Here is a 20,602-nt window from a genome sequence, read left to right as displayed (position 1 = left end):
AAAATAATTGTACAAAACATCCTCAAAGGACTGTTTTTCTCCATCTCAAAGAAGACAGGATCACCTGGACAATATAGATTATGTTTTCTTAATTATTTCTAATGCAGCACTGCAGTATTACTGAAAGATTTTAAAAAGACATTGTCAAGGTATTTTTCATATATTTTCTAGAAATATAATTTCCTCCCTTCCCTCTCTTTTACCATGAAAAATCCTCGCACAAGTATAAAAGTGAAACCTGAATCTCATCTAATAAATGTCAGTCTTCACTTTATGGTGCTGCTCTCTGAAGGCTGGATGACTGAATGGATTTTGGAGCAGGAAGAAAGCACATGCCAAATTGTTTTTAACCTTGCAAAGCCTCATGGTTGTCTCTCTTAGTGTAGTCTTTGGAGAAAACATTTAAATGGAAAGCAGAAATGATATGAAAGACTCCCAACCTAGAGCTGCAAAGCCAGTAATGTCCTCAAGAAGGTAAGCCCTGTATTGGAACATTAGGCCAAAAGGGCAGAGTAAAACAGAATCCCTAAGGAAATAATCACAGTTCATTGGAGCCTTTTTTTCTTACATCTACTTTAATTAAAAAGACAGAAAACAAAGATATGTTATTTCTAATTAAATACTGAGCATAATCCACATTTGCTGCCAATCAAGATAATGTAAAAGATTTACCAGTTGTGATTTACTCATTTATTTCAATCCTTTCCCCACTTCTGAAAAAAAAAGGAAATCTTGTCTATTATTGATAGTATCAATCTACATAGCTCCTTTTCCCTTAAAAATTTTTATTGACTGTGCTTCAAACTCTCCCTATTTGTCAGAAAAATCCATCAGCCATAAGGTATGACTGTGCCCTACAGGCCACCACTGAATCACAGGGGGCAGCAAAATTGATGAAGTATATATACATATATATATATATATGTATATATATATGTATATATACATGTATCAAACTGAATGGTTCCATGCAGAGAGGATGGTTACAATTCACGGTCAAATAGTGTATTATCTTATAATCTTGCACTTTAAATAGAAATTTATTGGACATTTTAATAGCTTTTTAAATTGAGGGATTTATCAAGTGCTTGTATTTTTCTAACTTTCTTCAAATGAAACTTGTAAAGGATAAATGAAGGGTGTTTCTGCTGAAACAGCTTTGTTTCAAACTGAGGAAATATACTTGCCTCAAAATTTTTTTCTTAAAAACTTATTTTGGTAGGTAATATACTTAAAATTTTTTTTATTATGTTATGTTAATCACCATTTAATTTTCTAAATAAATTTTCAAGTTTATAAAATAAATTTTTTAAAATGGATTACTTTAAGTTTTTAGGATTAGTAATGCATAATGGTACTAAAGATCAGTGTTTAAAACACTTAAAGTTATGATACTTTTAGTTTTATTCATTTTTCCTATATACCCTTATACTCATTGGATTTATGTAGCACCTATCTTCTAAGGAACTCAGACTGTCTTAGGAGTTTCTAGACTTAGAGTATTATGACTGCACAGTAACAGCTGTTTCCAAACAGTAATATTTTTTTGTCCGAAGAATCTTCTATTGCCATGTATTGGAGAATAGCAAGGAGTGATGTGACAGAAAAGAGAGCAGTACCAAGTTGGGAAGTTCATACAGAGGAAGAAGCAAGGGGATGATAAAGCAAGAAATCGTTACTTCAAAAAAGCCATCCACCTAACAGGCAAAAACACCTTCACTTTATTCCAGATCCTGCTTCAGTGAGTGAATGAGAAAAACTAGACTAATGAAATCTACTGCTCCCCTGGATCTTAGCTAGAGCTCGGTTTTTAACTGTTAAGATTATCATGGGATGAAGAAGAAATACTTCTTCTAAATAGACTACAAGTATTACAATTTGTTTTCCACAGAATCAGCAGACTTACCAGTCAAAGTCTAGCAGTTTATTTCTGAGATGGTGTATGTGCCCTTATTTATTAGATGTTTTCACTATTCTTGGCAGGCTAATACCTTCATCATTCCTAGGAAATAATGGCAGCCAGCCAGTTTATGAATTCCTGGTGAACACTTAAAATGTTTAATGGAATATTAAGTACCATATATTTAACCTTTCCTTGGGTAATTAATTATAGGATCTGAAATATCTCCTATAAGTAATAAATACTATAATATTTCCAACTTAATCTAGTTAAAACTTCGTATTATGACTACAGAGTCTAAAGAAGGAACAGATTCATAAATTTTTAGCCCTATTTTGAAAACTTCTCAATTTAACTCAAAGAAGGAATAGGTAAAGATCTCTAGAACCTAAAGGACTGCAGTCCTATTTCATTTATAAAAATACGGCAATGTAAATTTTATTTCAAATATAAAACACTGTAGAACATAATCAATTTAAAGAGAAAGAAGGCCCTAAGACCTATTGATGCAAGTTTACCTACACTGTATGTTAAGCAATAATGGCTAATGTCACTTTATATAATAGCTTGGAGAGTAATGGAATTTACTTTTAGGCTTCACTGGCAAATAAACTGAAAAAAAAAAATCTTGTCCATTATCGATAGTATCAATTGATTAAGCAATTGCTGTTATTTACACCTACATGTGATTTATTCTTCACACAGGTGTATATACTAATATAGAGCCTAGGTAAAATTGAAATATTCCCCAATTCTTAAATATGAACTGAACACAACCTATGATTCGTTGAGACACTTGTTTATGGATGTAGACATTTATCTCTGGTTATTTCCTCAAATTCATATCCTGTCATAACAGTTTTTTAAACATACAAGTAGGATCTCTGATAAACTACTGACCACGTATGTTCCATTTAAAAATTTTTTTTTAAATATTCTCAAGAAAATCTAAGTTCCAATTTACATCATGATCTTAGGAAATGTTCTTTTAATTTACATTTTTAAATCTTTTATTTTAGAATGTTGTGTCCTTAAGACATTTCATTTTAAAACATTTGCATTGTATTTGATTCATACTCTGCTCTAAAAACCCATAAAACAATGTCATATAGAAAGTTTAATGAAGTAAATAATTTTATTCCATTCTAACAACTTAGCCTCGAAAAAGCTCCAAACTGTGAGCTGTTTATCATACAGAACTCTCCCCTCTCACCAACTTTACAATGCTCTTACAAAATTGTTTCATGAATAGCATTAACTTTGGGACCCTGAGAAGTCTATTACGTGAATTTTCAAATTCTCTATTTAAGTCCTGAAAGGATCCACCATCTCAAAACTATTTCCAAAGTCTATTTAAGACATTACTTCACTTTCATTTTCAGCTACAACTAATACCTCAATTACCATCAGAACCAAGACATCATTGCCCCAATTATTTTTTTCAAATAGCAAACTTGAACACAACTGTTAATTCTTTTAAGAATCTTTATTGAAATTTTTCTTAACAATTCAGTCTGTTGGATCTCAATGCAGTTTATAAAAAAACTTCAGTATAGTTTCATATAAACTGCAACCAAAAAAGTAATTTACTTTGTCAAAGAAGTTATCTGAAGTTGCAAGTTATTTTTTTGTAATAGGTAGGGCAGTAAAATGGAAGCATGCTCTCGGATGCAGGTGCTCCTGTGTACTATGGAGTTACTTTGAAGAGCTTGCTAAGATCTGCAGGCAGTTTATGGAATGCATTTATTTTCTCCACAATTTAAGTACATGAGAATAAAACTGATATTTATGAATAAAGTATTTTTTTCAAAAAAGTTGAGGCAGCTTCTGTTGAATGCTATCTGTGTTGGCACACTGGCTACACCTCGAATTTGTACTAAGAGAAACAGCCAGGAGTCCACGTTCATGCTGAAACTTGAAAAATCCCTCCACACGAGTTGAGTTCCAAGAAAAGGATAAAACACTATGCACAGTTTTTCATCGTCTTACATTAACAAGACACACCAAGAAACTTCACATAACAAGGGAGCAAATTCACTTCACTGCTTTCGGTCAAGGTCAGTGGTGTCCATAGTGGAGGGTGGAAGTGGAGCAAGCCTAGGACAGAATAAAGCTTAAGTCTACATCTCATGCACAGCTGTCCTTGTTCTGTCCTCGAATGTTTCTCAGACATCCGAATTAGAACTGAGGTTGGTTAACCTGGGGTCCGCGTTGATTTCATATCTGTAGTGATACCCTTCCATGTGATCCCTGCAGGCATCTCTGATGTTATGCATCCACTTTTTTATCCCCTTGCGGTTCAAATACAAAACCAGTAGGAAAATGGCGCCTATCAGGGCTAAAACAATACCTAGGAAGACGTAAGAAGTCTGCAGGGATGGAGGGAGGATAGGGTCACATTCCAGGTGGGAGCTGTTGAGTTCCAAGAGGGCCCGATTCCTCATTTTTTCCGGGAATGCACAGGTGAGCCTGGCTTTGCCCTGCACTACCTCTGTCTCCTTGAGCCAGGCCACCATGTCTGCCATGTGACAGTCGCAGACCCAGGGATTGTTGTCCAGGAAGACCCTGACGTGGGGCAGGCTTTGCAACTCTGCCAGGGTGCCATTGTTAAGGACCTTGAGGGCATTGTCCTCCAGGTGGAGGCTTTCTAGGTGTGTCAGGTTGCGGAAGGACACGTAGGTTAGGCTCACCAGAGAGTTGTTGCGCAGATCCAGGTGCCTGAGGCCGGGTAGTTGGGTTAGTATGTCCCAAGGCAAGTACAGGAAGCGGTTGCTGGCCAGTTCTAGGCGCCGGAGCCCGCGAAGCGCTTGGCCGGCTCGTAGGGCAGCCGCCACCATACCCTCGAAGCTCCGGTTCTGCCGCTCGTCGTCAGGGGGCACGATGTGGTTCAGCATCAGTTCCACCAGGGGGCTGGGGGCCGAGAAGCTGGCGTTGCTACCGGAGAAGGCGAAGGCGCTGAGGCTGACCAGCGGGTTGTGGCTGAGGTCGAGCTGGCGCAGGCTGGGCAGATGCTCGAAGGCGCCAGCGCACACCTCCTCCAGGCTGCTGCCGCTGAGGTTGAGGGCGGCCAGCTCGGCCAGCGGCGGCCGGCGGGCGAAGGCGCCGGCGGGGAGCACGGCCAGCTGATTGCCGGTAAGGAAGAGGTTGCGCACGTAGGAGGGCAGGTCCGCGGGCACCTCGGTCAGGTTGCGGTTAACGCATTTGACAGTGCGCGCAGCCTCGGAGCACTCGCAGGGCTGGGGGCATTGATCCGGCAACGGGGGCTGGGCGGACACCGCGGAGGCCAGGAACGACGCGGAGGAGGTGGAGGGCGCCGAGGAGGTGAGAGAGGACGAGGAGACCCAGCCCAGGAGGACCAGCGCCAGTCGCGCCAGCCGCAGCCGCCCGTCCCCGGCGGCGGGGCCCCGGGAGCACCCCCCAGGCATCGCGCACGGCTTTCTCCGGAGCTGGGCTGGGACGGCGCCCGCTCCGAAAGCTCGGGAACTGGGTCCGGAGGGCGCGGGTCGGCCGGAAGCGTCTGGAGAAAACTTTCCTCTCGTGGGAGCGGAGGAGGGCCGCCGCAGCCGGAACTTGGCTAAACCCCTCGCCACCGGGCGTTCCCCTCCCGGGGTTGATTCCCCCGCCCCTTCCCTCCAGAAAGTACGCACGCCGGGTCGGGACTCTCAGCTCCGCGCTCCTCCTCCCGCTCCTCTTCCTGCCGCGGCCCCCGGGTGGCACCTCCTTGCCTCTTTTGTTGGCGCCTCGCGCTTGATCCGCTCCGGGACCTGGGACAGGCGAGAGAGAAGCGTGAGGAACGACGGCGGCCGCAGCTCCCCGAGTGCGGGAGCCGGACTCTCCAAGCCAAGTCGTCCCCACTTGGTTCCCAAGACCTCCCTCCAAAAGTCCGTCCAGGTTTCGCCTCCCCCAGTCCCACGCACATCCTTACCCGGGAGAGTGGCGCGCGGCCCGAGACACCCAGCATAAAGTCTTCCTTCTGCCAGGCCCACACTATATATACCCTTCCAGCCTCCCGCCCTCCTCCTTTCCCGATCAGATTCGTACCCCGAGTCTAACTTCTCGCTTAATCCCCCGCGCCTTCCCGACCAAACTTCTCACTCTCCCAGCTCCTTTCCCCCACCGCCTCCGCTGGCGACCTGCCTTCCGGGGTCTCCGCCCCCGCCCGGACCTCTCCCGGTCCAGGTTTGGATGAGAGGGAAGTTTCAGGTTACAGGAGTCTTTTGATCTCCTTTGGTACCTTCCCGGATTAGCAGGAAGTGGAGGAACTTACAGCTGTCGCCACCGCCCGCTCCCCCGGCCCCTGGCCCGCGCCCCCGCGAGCCCCTCTGATTCCAGAGGGGGTTCGAGTCATCTCCAAAGAGGAGGGGAGAGGCCGCGAAGAAAGCGGCTGTGGGACCTGGACCTACGCCACTCTCCCTCCAGAGGATGGGAAGGGGCCGGCGCTGCCTCCGGGTTTTCGCCCTCGCCGCTTGCTCCCCACCGCTCACCTCCGCACCCGTCACCTCCGGAGACAACCGAGTCCCATCAGAGTCTCGGCGACTTCTCGGCTCCGCGCTGCGGGCGCCGACTCTCCTCGCACCCCAGCCGCTGGCCCAGCCTCCGCCGCTGGGAAAAACCAACCCGGGGGGCGGGGGAGAGCCAGGTCTGCCGGAGGGATGTCTCCCGCCGCGCCGCCAACCTTGGCAGCCCTCTGTAGGGGGATTTAAAAAAGAAGGCTGAGGGGATCTGGGCCGCGCGCCTCCTCCTGGTGGAAATTAACAAGGAGTGTGCCGGAAAAGGTGAGGGAATCCCTTTCTCTCCCCCCCCTCCCCTGTATCCTTTGGTGGTTCCTCATTTTGCCTACTGTGTTTACCTTGGACAGGAAGAAAACCGCTGGTGAATCTCGTGGAATTTACCCTGATTTGGGCACCTAGGGCCGTAACAAAATAGATTTAGGAGTGACAGAGCAACGCGAAGCACCAGCATCAAGAAATGAGCAGAAAATGTAGAGCGGCAGCAGCAGAAACGCTCAGCAAGCTGCAGGGGAGCTTCGGAATGTCTTCCCACAAAGTGATTCCTTACATGCCAACTTGAGGTCTCGGTGTAATTATGCGTCCCCACCTGTCCCGCCCCCGCACTTCTTGGATAGTTACGGAACTTGAGAACCGAGAGAGCCAACTTTAAGGAGGGATAAAAGGATTACTGGAGAGGAGATTCGTTCTTGATTCATTAGCTTTTCTCCTCCCCAAATTAAAAGCAGAGGGAAGAAAGAACACAGCAGCCAAAGCATCTTAGAAAGAAAAGGCAAATAGCAATGACTTGAGTCACCCAGAAAAGCGGATGTGACAACGGTGTGTGAGCGCAAGTTACTTAAACTGGGAAAGCCTACGAGGTCGGGTGGCGGATGGGAGGTGGCCGCTCTTGGAGGACGGAAGTTTGGTCCAGAAGTCTATCCTCCCAGGGGGTGCCGGGTAGGTTGGGTAGGTGGAGAGGATGGAGTGGGGAAAGGGATAGATTACTTACCTGGAGGAGCTGTTATATCAGAGGTTTAGGGTCCTGAAGGCTCCACCGTTGCTCTCTCAATAACTCTGTATCCCCAATAATTTTCCTGAAAGGGTGAAAAGGTGCTGGTATTCCAGGACTTCATTTGAAAATTCTCTTCATTTGTGAGAGAAAATGGAAAATAGAGGAAATAGTTGGGGAAATTAAGTTCTGGAAGGTAATATAAAAAAGGACCAAATGAGGAATGCTGAAGTTTGTGCCTGTGACATGGGCCTTTAGCTTGAAAGAATGCCCCAACTCTCAAGCCGATGCCTGATGACTTTTGTGGAAAGAGATAATCTGCACAGTCAACAGCAAAAATGGCCCAGACAAGACCTAGAAGGACTGGAGACTGCCGAGATTTGCACAAAAAGCCAGTTTTGTTAATTTGTATCTTCATGGTTATCTTCTAAGTTTTTTTTTTTAAATTTTTAAAAGTGTTTTGCAACAAGAATATGAAACACTTTGGAAAAAATCTCAAAAGCTATAGTCATGTTCTGTATCTGTACTGGGGTAGTGGTTACATAAATCTATATGGGTTAAAATTCATGAAACTTTATACACCAAAGAGTTGATTTTACTGTATTATAGTTTTTAAAACAAAATTAATTACTCAGGGGAAAAATTGTAGTAATGCTTTGGCATGGTATTAATTCTGGTTCTGATCTAAAGAACAAGTACTCAAGGAGAATAAGAAGCACTTTAGAATTTATAAAGATAATATGTATTTCTCATCTGATCCTCAAATCAACTTGGCAATATCCCTATAATTAGCACTACTGTCTTGTTATTGATGTTATTCTGTTTTACAAATGAAAAAACTGGAGTTCTGGGCCAATAATAACTAGCATTGACTGAGTGTTCTTTCGCTGGCTAAGCCCCGTGCTGATCACTTTACAGAAATTACCTCCTGTACTCATCGTGCCAGTATTCAGGTAGGTCCTCTGCATCCAGTTGTACAGACAAGAAAATTGAGGTCAAAAGAAATTATGTACTTGTTTGAATGAGTGGTGGATATGGGGACCAGGCCCAGATTTGTCTGTGCCTCCGACATAGCCCACGTTCCACCTCTAGCAAGGTTCAGGAGTTTGTGCAGTCCCGCTCAGCTGCACTTGTGCAGAACCAAAGCCTCACCCCTGGTTCTCTTTCCCCCTTTCCTCTCGGCAACTGGCAGCTGGTTATGGCTGCTGAATCAGGACCCAAAAACTTGGGGTCATTTCTAGCTCCCTCATTTACTGTGTGACTTCTATATGCCTCTCTTTCTTATTCTGTAAAATAGGGCCACCTAATAAAACTTTAAGGCATTTCCATTGGAATTGAGATAATATATGTAACACACTTAGCAAAATTGCCTGTTATTATTGTGCTCTCCTGAACTACTCTCCCTCTCAGGATTTATTATGCAACCACTGTATATCTTTAAGTATGCTAATGATAGGAGTACAAAGATGAAGAGTTTATAGTCTCCTTAAAGTAGAATTGCCAGAATTCGCGAATAAAAAAAATACAGAGCATCCAGTTAAATTTGAATTTCAGATAAATAATGAATAATTTTTTAGTATATGTATGTCCTGTGTAATATTTGGGGTGTACTCATACTAAAAAGAAAAAATCCATTGTTTACTTGAAATTCTAATTTAGCTGGGCATCCCCTTATTTGATCTGGCAACCAAGGATCTCATAACCTGGTGGAAGAAATAGACACAGAAACTAAAGCTTTCAATGTACAGCATTGACTGCAATTTGACATGTGTGTATCTTTCCAATCTCCTCTCTCTTGTACATATTTTACTTCTGTTTCTGCTATTTTTATATGAATGGGATCATAGTATATGCATTATTCATCATTTTTCTTATTTTAGGACAACCACATATCATTCTATGTCCATAACTATAGGTTTGCTGTCTTCTTTTTTAAAGACCACAAAATATTCCATGCTTTGAATTATTATACCACATTTTTTTAATTGCCTCATTGAAAGACATTTAGATCAGTAACTACTTTTTATTTATTTATTTATTAATTATTTTTTAATTTTTTTTAAAGATTTTATTTATTTATTTGAGAGAGAGAATGAGAGACAGAGAGCACGAGAGGGAAGAGGGTCAAAGGGAGAAGCAGACCCCCCGCTGAGCAGGGAGCCCGATGTGGGACTCGATGTGGGACTCGATGTGGGACTCGATGTGGGACTCGATGTGGGACTCGATCCTGGGACTCCAGGATCATGACCTGAGCCGAAGGCAGTCGCTTAACCAACTGAGCCACCCAGGCGCCCCAGTAACTACTTTTTAAAGAAGTTTCCTTTGAGTGAGAAAAGCTTACTAGGATCCATTCTATTTTGATTGTCTTAAGCATTTAATGATCTTATACTTGATCTTAGCCAAAACTTGCCTTACTCCTGACAGCTTGAAAAATTTTTGTGTGAGTTGCTATTTCCATGCTCTAGAGCAGGACAGAGGATTTCAGAGCACATTTGGTCCCCATTTATTCTTTCATTCCAAAATGAAATAAAAGGAGGATCTGAATGTCCTAATGGAGAAGAACCAATTTAGTGTATTTCAATAGGTCACTTCGTAGCCTCCAGGAAAATGTTTCGGTACTATCATTTATTTAGATTGTTTCTACAGGATCCACTTTTCTTCTCATGACCCAAAGGAAAGTCATTAGTAAGTTGTTGAAATATTGCTGTTAAGTCCTAGGAAGGCAAAGGAATAACATGTAGTTAAAAAAAAAAAAAAAAGACGACTGATTATGGCCACCTTCACGAGGCAGAGGGAAGCCAAGTAGTCCAGCATGGACAAACATTATTTAAGACTACTTCATTTTGGTCTCTGCCTTAAATTAGCAAAATAATTGATAAAGGTAAATCCTCTCAAATCTGAAAAATACCTAAAGCAAAATCAAGTATTGGTGAATAACATCAAGCACATATATCATCAAACCATGAACCAACACTTAAAACCAAACAGTCAACATGAGGTTATATATATCCACTCAAAGACAAAAAAAAATTTTTTAATTGTTAATGAAAATAAAACTCTTTTCATGAGCTGATTTCAAATCACCTTAGAAAGAAGTGGGCTTCTTGTCTAAGATATATAAAGAAGGTAAATTAAGTAAATAAGTAAAGCTAAATTAATTAAGTAAAGCTAAATAAATCAAGTAAAATATCAACTAGGTTTGGGTCAAAAGGGACATTTTTTTTCATGAGTCAGTACAGTGGGGTTTGAGCTAGTAAAAGGAAAATATAACAAAGATGTTTTCAAATTTATTGGAGTTTAAATAAATACTAAAGAAAGAACAAGATAAAAGGCTGTAATAGATGGAGAGTTTAAACTGGTTGGAAATATGTGATTCTTCAAGGGAAAATATTGAAAGAGAAATAAATTACGTGGTAATCTGTAGAACTCCAAAGAGCTAACATTATAGGATCATTCAACTTTAAAAGCGTTTCACTTTTTCAGAGCTTACCATATGGCCTCCACCCAGTTGATGTTTTTGGGGTACAAAGATAGATAGCATAAAAATCCCTACTGTCAGATTAAACTCACAGTCTAGTGGTGGAGGCAGACTATCTAACAGTTACAAAACATGGCAAGCACCAGGGTCAGGGGCACAGTGAGGAGATTGTCTGGAGAAGGCTTCACTGGGGAAGCCATGCTTGAATAACGTTTTGAATTCTTAGTAAGAACTCATCAGACCAGCAATGGGTGAATTGGTGGAAAGACTCCGAGACCTTGTTCAGTTCTAGAGAATATAAGGGGAAGAGTACAGCACATTGGAGGGAGTAGTACTAGGTCAGATTTGAAATATAGTGGGATCAGATTTCTTCCCTCCATTCTAAAAAGTTTGACTTCATTCTATAGTGCCGGGGAGCCTCTGACCATATTCAGCTGGGAAATGACAGGACCAGATGTGCATTTTAGGAAGATCACTTTTGCTATCTGTTTGAAGGATGAAATATGGGCAGAGAAGACTGAGGACAGGGAGAGAATTTGGGAGATCCAAGTGCTAGTTGTTGCAAAACCCGACTAAGTAGTGGTAAAAGATTGGCAAGGCAGGAACAGATTACATAGACCAGTGGTTCTCAACAGGGTGACACTGTCTCTGGTGAACATTTTGGATATCTGTGGAGGCATTTTCTGGCTGTCCCTGTGATTGACATTTAGTGTGTAGAGGCCAGGGATATTAGACATCCTGTAATTAGAGGGATAGTAATATGCAATGAAAAGTTTTTCTGCTTCCCACATGACATTCAAATACCCATCTAGACATTCTTGTAGATGAAAAACCAGATTACAATCATCTCAGCCTAGAAACAACTCCATTTTACATTGAAACTGCAAATACGTATAGTATGATTTTAATATACACTGAATTTTCCAGGAATGCAGCTGCCATGTTCATTGAAGGAAGAATATCTATTGCTTTGTTTGGAACTTCACAAAATTATTTCTGACAGCTCGGCCACTCATGCCGTTTGAGTCACCAATACAACCCAACTGTATCAGTTTGCATTTGTAGTTATTGCATCCACAGTGAATCTTACTTCAAAATGTCTAATAGAAAGAAAAATTATTTTCACTGTTTATTTGAATATTGGTCTACTTTCTCTTAAATACTAGACTATAAATAGGTGGAAGTATATTACCACTGCATTAGGTCTTCTAATATAGTTATGCCCAAACATTTATAGGTCATTAATATTATTTAATGTTTAATTATTCTCTTTTTATTTCTCTTTTATATTATAGTTAATATAGTATATACTTAAAATGTATGTGTGAAGGTAAATTTTATGTAAAGGGGGCTTCATAAAATATTTGTTTTAAAAAGGAAACGGTTTTAAAAGGGTTCAAAACATCATATACAAATATTTAAGAGCTAGACACTATAAGTTGTGGTGACTTATTCAGTATGGAGGTGAGAATACGACATTTATCATTCTAAATATTATAACGTTAAATTTCTATATTTTCAGTGATGTCCAGGAGAAATTCTAATAATTCTAGAATGAAGAGTCAAATTTGGCTGTAAGAAGCTGAAAAATACCTAGAGTAAAGGATAAAATAGTGAACTTTGTTTAAAGAAAAATCTACCTTATTTGGTTGAAATTATTTTTTTCAAAGGAAATTATGATATTTAAATCAGCGATATTACCTAATACTCTTTTTCTAATGTACAGTAATTCAACTTTGAAGGTGACACTGAAGTTTTTCCATTTCTCTAGTCCTTGCCCAAACTGGGTTCTAAACCAAAACTGGAATTCAGTCAAGAAATGGGAGCAGTTGCAATTGTAGCCATCATCCAAATTCAATTAATTTCAATTAAATTTAATACAGTTCAATAAATGTTTATTAATGTGCCTTTTTTGTGGTACTTACTTTGTCTTCCAAACAGAGCCACCTCCAAAGCCAGAAATTCTCCTTTAAAAAATTTCAAATCCTGGCAGATTGACAGACAATCTATTGCATGTCCATGGCAGAGGTTCAGCAGACAGACTTGGGCCAAAGCTTGGATACATGACCCACGCTTCTCTAATGTATTTTATAAGTCTTATTCAGTGAGCTAAAGTACATAGGTTAATAAGTTGCCTTCTAGAACTGCTTGAAATATTTGAAGCCAGTAAGTGAATACGTATCAGATTTAGTTTAGATCCCCATATAAAAGCCCAAGAAGAGAGGACTAAATATATTGTGTATTTTGGAATAGAGATTTATCACATCACCTTGGCAGTGAAAAAAAAAAAAAAGGAAGTTAAGAGTTTAACTAGGGAGACAAAATCAAACCAGTGTCAAATCATATGGCCTGAGCAGTGTAGATGATGGTAGAAAAAAGGATTTGGGTGCAGAGTACATGCCAAAGGATGCCTGTACTGAACTTGAGCAAAAACGTTTTGGAGGGTTGTTTAGCATCAAGAAGTACTTGAACCCAAGAAAATTTATGTGATGACATTCGTGAAGGGATGATATCCAAAATAGTTTACAATCAGTATGGTGCATGAAAACATGGACTAATAAGTGTTCAATAATCAGACAGGGTGCCACCTGTAAGCAACCAATAGGACTTTGTTGGTACAAGCTGCCTGAATGCAAACATATATAGGAGATAGATGATAGAGTTTTCTGATAATCTCATCAACTACACACCACAGTATGGGCAATCACTCTAAAATTGTTCCATGATTTCCAAGCTTTACCATAAGGAACTGAAAACTTCTTTAAAATAAGAAAATAACCAGTAGTTATGAATAAGCTGAATTTAGTCATAATCTATTAGATAATTTTGAAGTATATGATGAGTGTTTCTAGGCACTGTACTGAGAACTGAGAATGCAATGGTGAATAAAACAGGCAAGGGCCCTGTTTTCATGAAAACTTACTATTTCCACTAGTTTATTAAATCAATTATCAGAAGTATGGGAAATCTAGTTTTCTTTTTTAATTGAATGTAAATATTTTGTTATTAAATATAGAAAACACATAGTGTAACAAAAATATGTATAGTTACTGCTCAGCTTTATAAATCCTAACATTTGGTTTCTTTTTCAATTTTCTTTTGCATATAATTAAAGTGCATAACTTGGTAAGTTTTGACTTATGTATACACCCTTGAATAAGGAAAATGAACATATTTATCACCCTCAAAAGTTTCCTCATGACCTTTACTAATCCGTCCATCTCACATTACCTCCACCCAAACCCATCCCCATGCAACCATTGATTTCATTTCTGTCACTATAGATTAGTTTGAATTTTCTGGAATTTTATATAAATGGAATCATAGAGTATGTGCTCTCTTTTATCTGGCTTCTTTCACTTGCATACTAAATTTGAGATTCATCCATGTTATTATGAGTATCAATAATTCATTCCCCCCCTTTTTTTAACTGAGTAGTATTTCATAGTATGGATATAGGATATTTTGTTTATTCCTTTACCTGTTGATGAATATTTGGTCTGTTTCCAGTTTGGGGCTATCACATATAAAGCTCTGATTAAAAAATCATGTTCAAGTCTTTGTGTGGACACATGCTTTTGTTTCTCTTGGGTAAATTACTGGAGGTGGAGGGTTAAGTCATATTGTAGATTCATTTTTAACTTTTTCAGGAATTGCCAAACTGGTTTCCAAAGTGGTTATACTATTTTACATTACCACCAGCAGTGAAGATTTCCAGTTAGTCCACATCTTTCTAACACTTGACATGGTTAGACTTCTTAATTTTAGATATTCTAAAAGGTGTGTAGTAGTATCTCATTTTGCTTTTCATCGGTCAGTGATCTTAAGCACCTTTTAATGTTCTTGTTTGCCACCTCTGTATCTTCTTTCATGAAGTGTGTGATCAGTTCATTTGCCCATTTTCTAAATTGGGCTGTTTGTTTTCACGAGATTTTTTTTTTTTTTAAGATTTATTTATTTATTTGAGAAAGAGAGAGAGACAGAAACAGAGAGTGAGTGAGTGTGTGTGCGGAGGCACAGAGAGAGAGGGAGAGAGAATCTCAAGCAGCCTTCACACTCAGCATGGAGCTGGATGCAGTGCTTCATCCCATGACACTGAGATCATGACCTGAGCCGAAATCAAGAGTCCAACGCTTAACTGACTGAGCCACCCAGGAGCCCTATGGGATTGAGTTTTAATTAAGAGTTCTCTACATATATATTCTAGCTATCAAGAAAGAATAATAAACTAGAGCTGTGCAGCTAGACAAATACTGCTGAAACTCCCAATTTAAGGGAAAAGTAAAGAATCCCACAATCACTTAAGTAAAAAAATGGCATTTTTAAAGGAAGAAAAATCTAATGATTTCAGAATTTTTTTCTGCTCTATTAGTTGCTAGAAGAATTTGGAGCACCAGGAAAATCCTGATTTTTTTAAAAAAATTTATTTATTTTTAACATACATAATTCATTTAAACAGTTGAAAATTAAAAAGTAACAAAAAGGTATACAAGAGAAAGTCTCTTTCCACTCCTCCTGTCCCTCAGCTATCTGGATAACCTACCCACAGGCAACAAACTTTTATCAGCTTTTCTTGTGTATCCTTCTAGTCATATCTTATGCACATGTGTGCAAATTTACTTTCACAAATGATTGAATACTTCACATTGTTCTGCACTTAATTTAACTGAACTATAAATGTCAGAGACTATTCCTATTACTATAATAAAGAACTCTTTTATGGTTAGATGGTATCCATTGCACAGTGTATTATCTATCTATTGCTGTGTAATAAACCATCTCAAAACTCAGTGGCTTGAAACAATTCTTTACATGTATAGCATATGCACCTGCAGGATCGGATAATCTGAGTTGGACCTGGTTGGTAAACTCTACTAATCTGGGCTTGCTTGTGCTTCTAGAGATTGACTGGTATCCCAAGATGAGTGGAACAGCCTTAGCATGTTCTTCTCTTGACAACTGTAGAAGCACAAGAGAAGGCAAGCCTAATCCAGGTAAGTCCTTTTCAAAATATTGTTGGCATCACATCTGTCAATATGCTATCAGCCAAAACAAATCATGTGCTAAGGGCCCAGAGCAGGGAATTACACCCCATCCACAGTGGGAGAGCACTACAAAATGACACAGTAAAGGGCGTATATAGAGGAAAATCTAATGAAATGGGGCTATTGTGCAATCTACCACAAACTGATGTGACTTAATTTATTTAAACAACCCGATATTAGAAGGTTTTCTGCTCTTTGCTATTACAAACAGTGCAGCAATGACTAATGAGTATATACGTCATCTTTTACATTTACCAGTATATCTCTAGGGTAAATCCTTGGAAGTGGTTTAAGGATATGGGCTTTTGTGATTTTGATAGGTATTGTCAAAGCACTGTTCAGAGATTATTGTAACAATTTATATTCTCACCAACAGTGTTGGGACTGTGTTATCAATTTTTCATCCTTGCCAACCTCGCATATGAAAATGTAATCTTTGTATAGCTCTAATTTGTCTTTTTGTTTAATTATAAGTGAGGTTGACAATTTCTTTATATGTTTAAAACCCACAAATACTTCCTTTTTAAATCCATATGTTCATATCTTTTACCCATTTTGTTCCAGTGGATTTTTTTCTTTTTCTAATTGATTTGTATGTATTGAAGAAATTAGCACTTAATTTTTTAAATTAAGGGCACTCAAAAACAATAATTCCTCTTAATTAAGAACAACAAACAGAATCATAGACCAGCTAGTTCACTAAAGAGAGTCAGTGAAGGAGAGAGCTAAGAAACCTTCTAAGGTCAAAACACATTTCAGAGACTGACCTCAAAAACTACCCCTGCTTGAATTTGTTAATTTAATGTCTTAGTCAGCTCAGACTGCCATAACAAAATATCACAGATTAGGTGACTTAAAAAATATAAATTCATTTCTCACAGACTGGGAAGTCTAAGATCAAGGTATTGCCAGTGTGGGTTACACGCTGAGGCCTCTTATATTGGCTTGTAGGTAGCAACCATCTCTGTATGTCCACATGGCCTCTTTGTGTACAGGCAGAGAGGAAGCCCTTCTTCTTTTAAGGACACTAATATCATCATGGGAGATCCACCCTCATGACCTCATCTAAACTAATTACCTCTCAAATGGCTTAACTCATAATACTATCACATTGAGAGTTAGGGCTTCAACATGTGACTTTGATGGGGGTGGAGGAACGCAAGCCCCCATAACATTTAGTTAACTTAAAACTTTATTAAGTAAAGAAAATAATTCATTTTAACTATAAAAGGTACTATAAATGTATGCCTCTTATTTCTTCTCTTAACTGATTTAAAACACAATTGTATAAAATACTATATATATAATTGTATGATTGGACCAGAACATATAGAAATATAACATATTTGCCAACAATAGTACAAAGAAGTTTGGTGTTAGCAAAGTCTTGTTGGACTAAGGAAATGACACTTTTTGGTAACTTGAATCCATGGAACATATGTAGAGAACCAAAAAGAGTAAATAATAAGGTTAATATAACAAACTCTGTAAATAAAGCTTGTTTTCTTCTCTTTACTCAGCTTAATAGACATAAAATTATACAAAGTAATAATTATAACAATATATTGGTGGATTAGTTATATATATATATATATATATAAAATATATATATAATAAATGCATAACAATAATAGTCCAAAAGAGAGAATAGAGTTGAACAGAAATAATGTTTCTGTATTGCACTGTAATTAAATTTGTATAAACCTAAAGTAGATTCTGATGAGATGTATATAGTAATCCCTAGAGCAATTATTGACAAAATAATTGACAAAAGTACTTTTAAAATCATGAAAAAATAATTACAGTAATTAAAGTATAACTCAAAAAAATTTATTTAATGCAGAAGAGGGCAGTAGGGGGAATAGAAACAAAAAAGGCATGAGACAATAGAAAGTAAAAATTTAAAAACTAAAATAGCAGGCACAAATGCAATTATATCAATTACAACATTAAATATGAATGGGTTAAATAATTTGGTCAAAAGGCAGAATTGTCATACTGGATAAGAAAACATGATCCAGCTATATGGTGTCCACAGAAGAAGCACTTTATATTCAAAGATACAAATAGATTGAAAGTAAAAGAATGGAAAAAGGTATATCATGTAAACAGCAACCACAGGCTAATATAATATAATATAATATAATATAATATAATATATAATAATATTAAACACAGTAGACTAAAATGAGAAATGTTACAAGATATAAAAAGGATGTTCTGTAATGATGAAAGGGTCAATCTACCAGGACATTATAATTATAAACATATATGCACCTGACAGTGGAGCCCTAAAATACATGAAGCAAAAACAAATTGAAAGGAAAAATAGAAAACCTGACAATAATAATTGAAGAATTCAATACCCCCTTTCAATAATGAATGGAACATCTGAGTAGAATATCAACAAAAGAAATAGAAAACTTGAATAGTATATGCAAAATAGACCTAACAGACATATATAGAATACTCTATGCAACAACAGCAGAATACACATTTGTCTGAGTATATGGAACATTCTCCAGGATAAACCACATGCTAGGCTATAAAACAAGCCTCAATAAATTTAAAAGGTTTGAAAATGTAGAAAGTATTTCTCTGATCACAATGGACAGAAATTAGAGATTAATAACAAAAAGAAATTTGGGATATTCACAAATAATGAAGAAGTTAGACACAACATAACTAAAAAACCAATGGGCCAATGAAGAAGTCAAAAGAAAAAATTAGAAATTACTTTAGGATGAATAAAAATAAAGATACAACCTACTGACAGTTAACAAGTGCAGCTACAGCAATTCTTAGAAATTTATAGCTGTAAATGCCTGTGTTAAAAAAAAAAAAGAAATAGCTCAAACAGTGATCTAACATTCCACTTAAGATACTGGAAAAAGAAGAATAAATTAAATCCAAAACAAGCACAAGGGAGAAAATCATTAGGACCAAAATTAATGAAATAAATAAAAAATAATAAAGAAAATCAACAAAATCTACAGTTGGTTCTTCAAAAAGATAAACAAATCAATAAAGCTTTAGTTAGACCAAAAGAAAGACTCAAATTACTAAAATCAAGAATGAGTGCAGACATTATTACCAACCATAATTTCCCCTGGGGGAAAGTGGGAACATGTGAGTGAATGCCCAGCTTCCCTAGCCATGCAGGATGTTGCTCAAGAGGCACACTTTTTTCTCTTCTCACTTAAACTACTGAAGTGATCAGCAAGACCAAGGGTTGGCAGAGGCTGGGAACACAGCAGCCAGGGCTCCAAACTCATTAAAGGGATGTCATTAACCACTTTTTCCTATTAACTGACTTGTGAACTCCATCAGGAATCCTACCCCCAAGCCACTGGGAGCATCTTGCCTGTAGACCCCCACAGCTGACCCATAGATAACCCCATCTCACTCATACCTCTCACCATCCCACCCCCCAGGACCAGCTCCCAGCACATGCTTCCTCAGACAGCAAAAAACAGCCTTTGAAAACTACTAAGTGCAGAAAGCCAGCCTGACTCTGTGAGATTGGGAGAATGCTCACAAACTTGAGCATTTCAGGCTGCCACTCTAAGGAAAACAAATAGGAGACTCTCAGCACCCAATACAGTTTTGCAGGATCAAGAGAGGACAAAGAATCTTAAAAATTCCCCCAAGAGGGAACATGTATGGAGTGGGCACATTCATAGAAGACATCTGAAAAAATACGTTCAGAGTTCCTAGCTGGACTGTGACCAATATAGGTATCTACTTCCTGAAGCCAGTCAGTAAAAACTAGAGGAGGTAACTGCTTCTTCAAATGAGAAGACAGCAATGCAAGTCTTCAAGAATCACAAAAAAGCAAGGAAACATTACATTACCAAAGGAACATAATTATTTTCCTGTAACTGACCACAAAGAAATGGAAATCTATGAATTCTCTGACCAAAAAAAGAATTTTCAAAATAATTGTTTTAAGGAAGCTCACCAAACTATAAGAAAAAACAGACAACTTAATGAAATCAGGAAAAAAATACATGAACAAAATAAGAGAGCCAACAGAAATATTGAAATCATAAAAAAAGAACCAAGCAGAAATTCTGGAGATGAAGAATGTAATGAATGAAAAAAATGCAATGGTAAGCATCAACAAGAGACTTGATTAAACAAAAGAAAGATCTGTGAATCAAAGACAAGGCATTTAAGATTATCCAGTCAGCTGATAAAAAAGAAAAAAAGAATGAAAAAAATTAGTGAACACCTACATGAATTATGAGACACCACCAGAAGAAACAATATTCAGAATCCAGGAGTCCCAGAAGCAGAAGAGAGAGAAAAGGGGACAAAAAAGCTAATTTAAAGAAATAAGGGCTAAAAACTTCCCAAATCTGGGCAGAGATAAGACATCCAGGTATCTGAAGTTCATAGGTCCCCATACAGATAAAACCCAAAGAGGAATTCACTGAAACACATGATAATAAAACTGTCAAAAATCAAAGACAAAGAGAATTTTGAAAGCAACAAAAGAAAAGAAACTCCACTCATACAAGGGAACACCCAGCAGACTATGATAGGATTTCTCAACAGAAACCTTGCAGGGGCACTTGGGTGGCTCAGTTGGTTAAGCTTAAAAAAAAAAAAGAAAGAAAGAAATCTTGCAGGCTGGGGGAGAGTAGGATGATATATGCAAAGTGCCAACATGAATAC

General features: G+C 38.5%; 2 protein-coding genes across 2 annotated transcripts in view; one reads left to right on the top strand and one right to left on the bottom strand.

The window, feature by feature from the left end:
* The window catches only part of IBTK (inhibitor of Bruton tyrosine kinase), a 208,417-nt gene that overhangs the window by 9,658 nt on the left and 178,157 nt on the right, over positions 1-20,602 (top strand). The window lies entirely within an intron of this gene.
* On the bottom strand, positions 3,372-6,596 carry TPBG (trophoblast glycoprotein). Its single transcript, XM_031039521.2, has 2 exons — positions 6,385-6,596; positions 3,372-5,664 (listed from the first exon to the last, which is right to left on the bottom strand). The coding sequence occupies exon 2, from the start codon at positions 5,323-5,325 to the stop codon at positions 4,066-4,068; it is 1,260 nt and encodes a 419-aa protein (XP_030895381.1). The 5' UTR covers positions 5,326-5,664; positions 6,385-6,596; the 3' UTR covers positions 3,372-4,065.

The sequence above is a fragment of the Leptonychotes weddellii genome, chromosome 8 (assembly GCF_054177405.1).
Source record: "Leptonychotes weddellii isolate Sample4059 chromosome 8, ASM5417740v2, whole genome shotgun sequence".
NCBI classification, from domain to species: domain Eukaryota; kingdom Metazoa; phylum Chordata; class Mammalia; order Carnivora; family Phocidae; genus Leptonychotes; species Leptonychotes weddellii.
The sequence above is the reverse complement of the archived record's forward strand: the minus strand, read 5'-3'. Positions and strand labels throughout refer to the sequence as shown.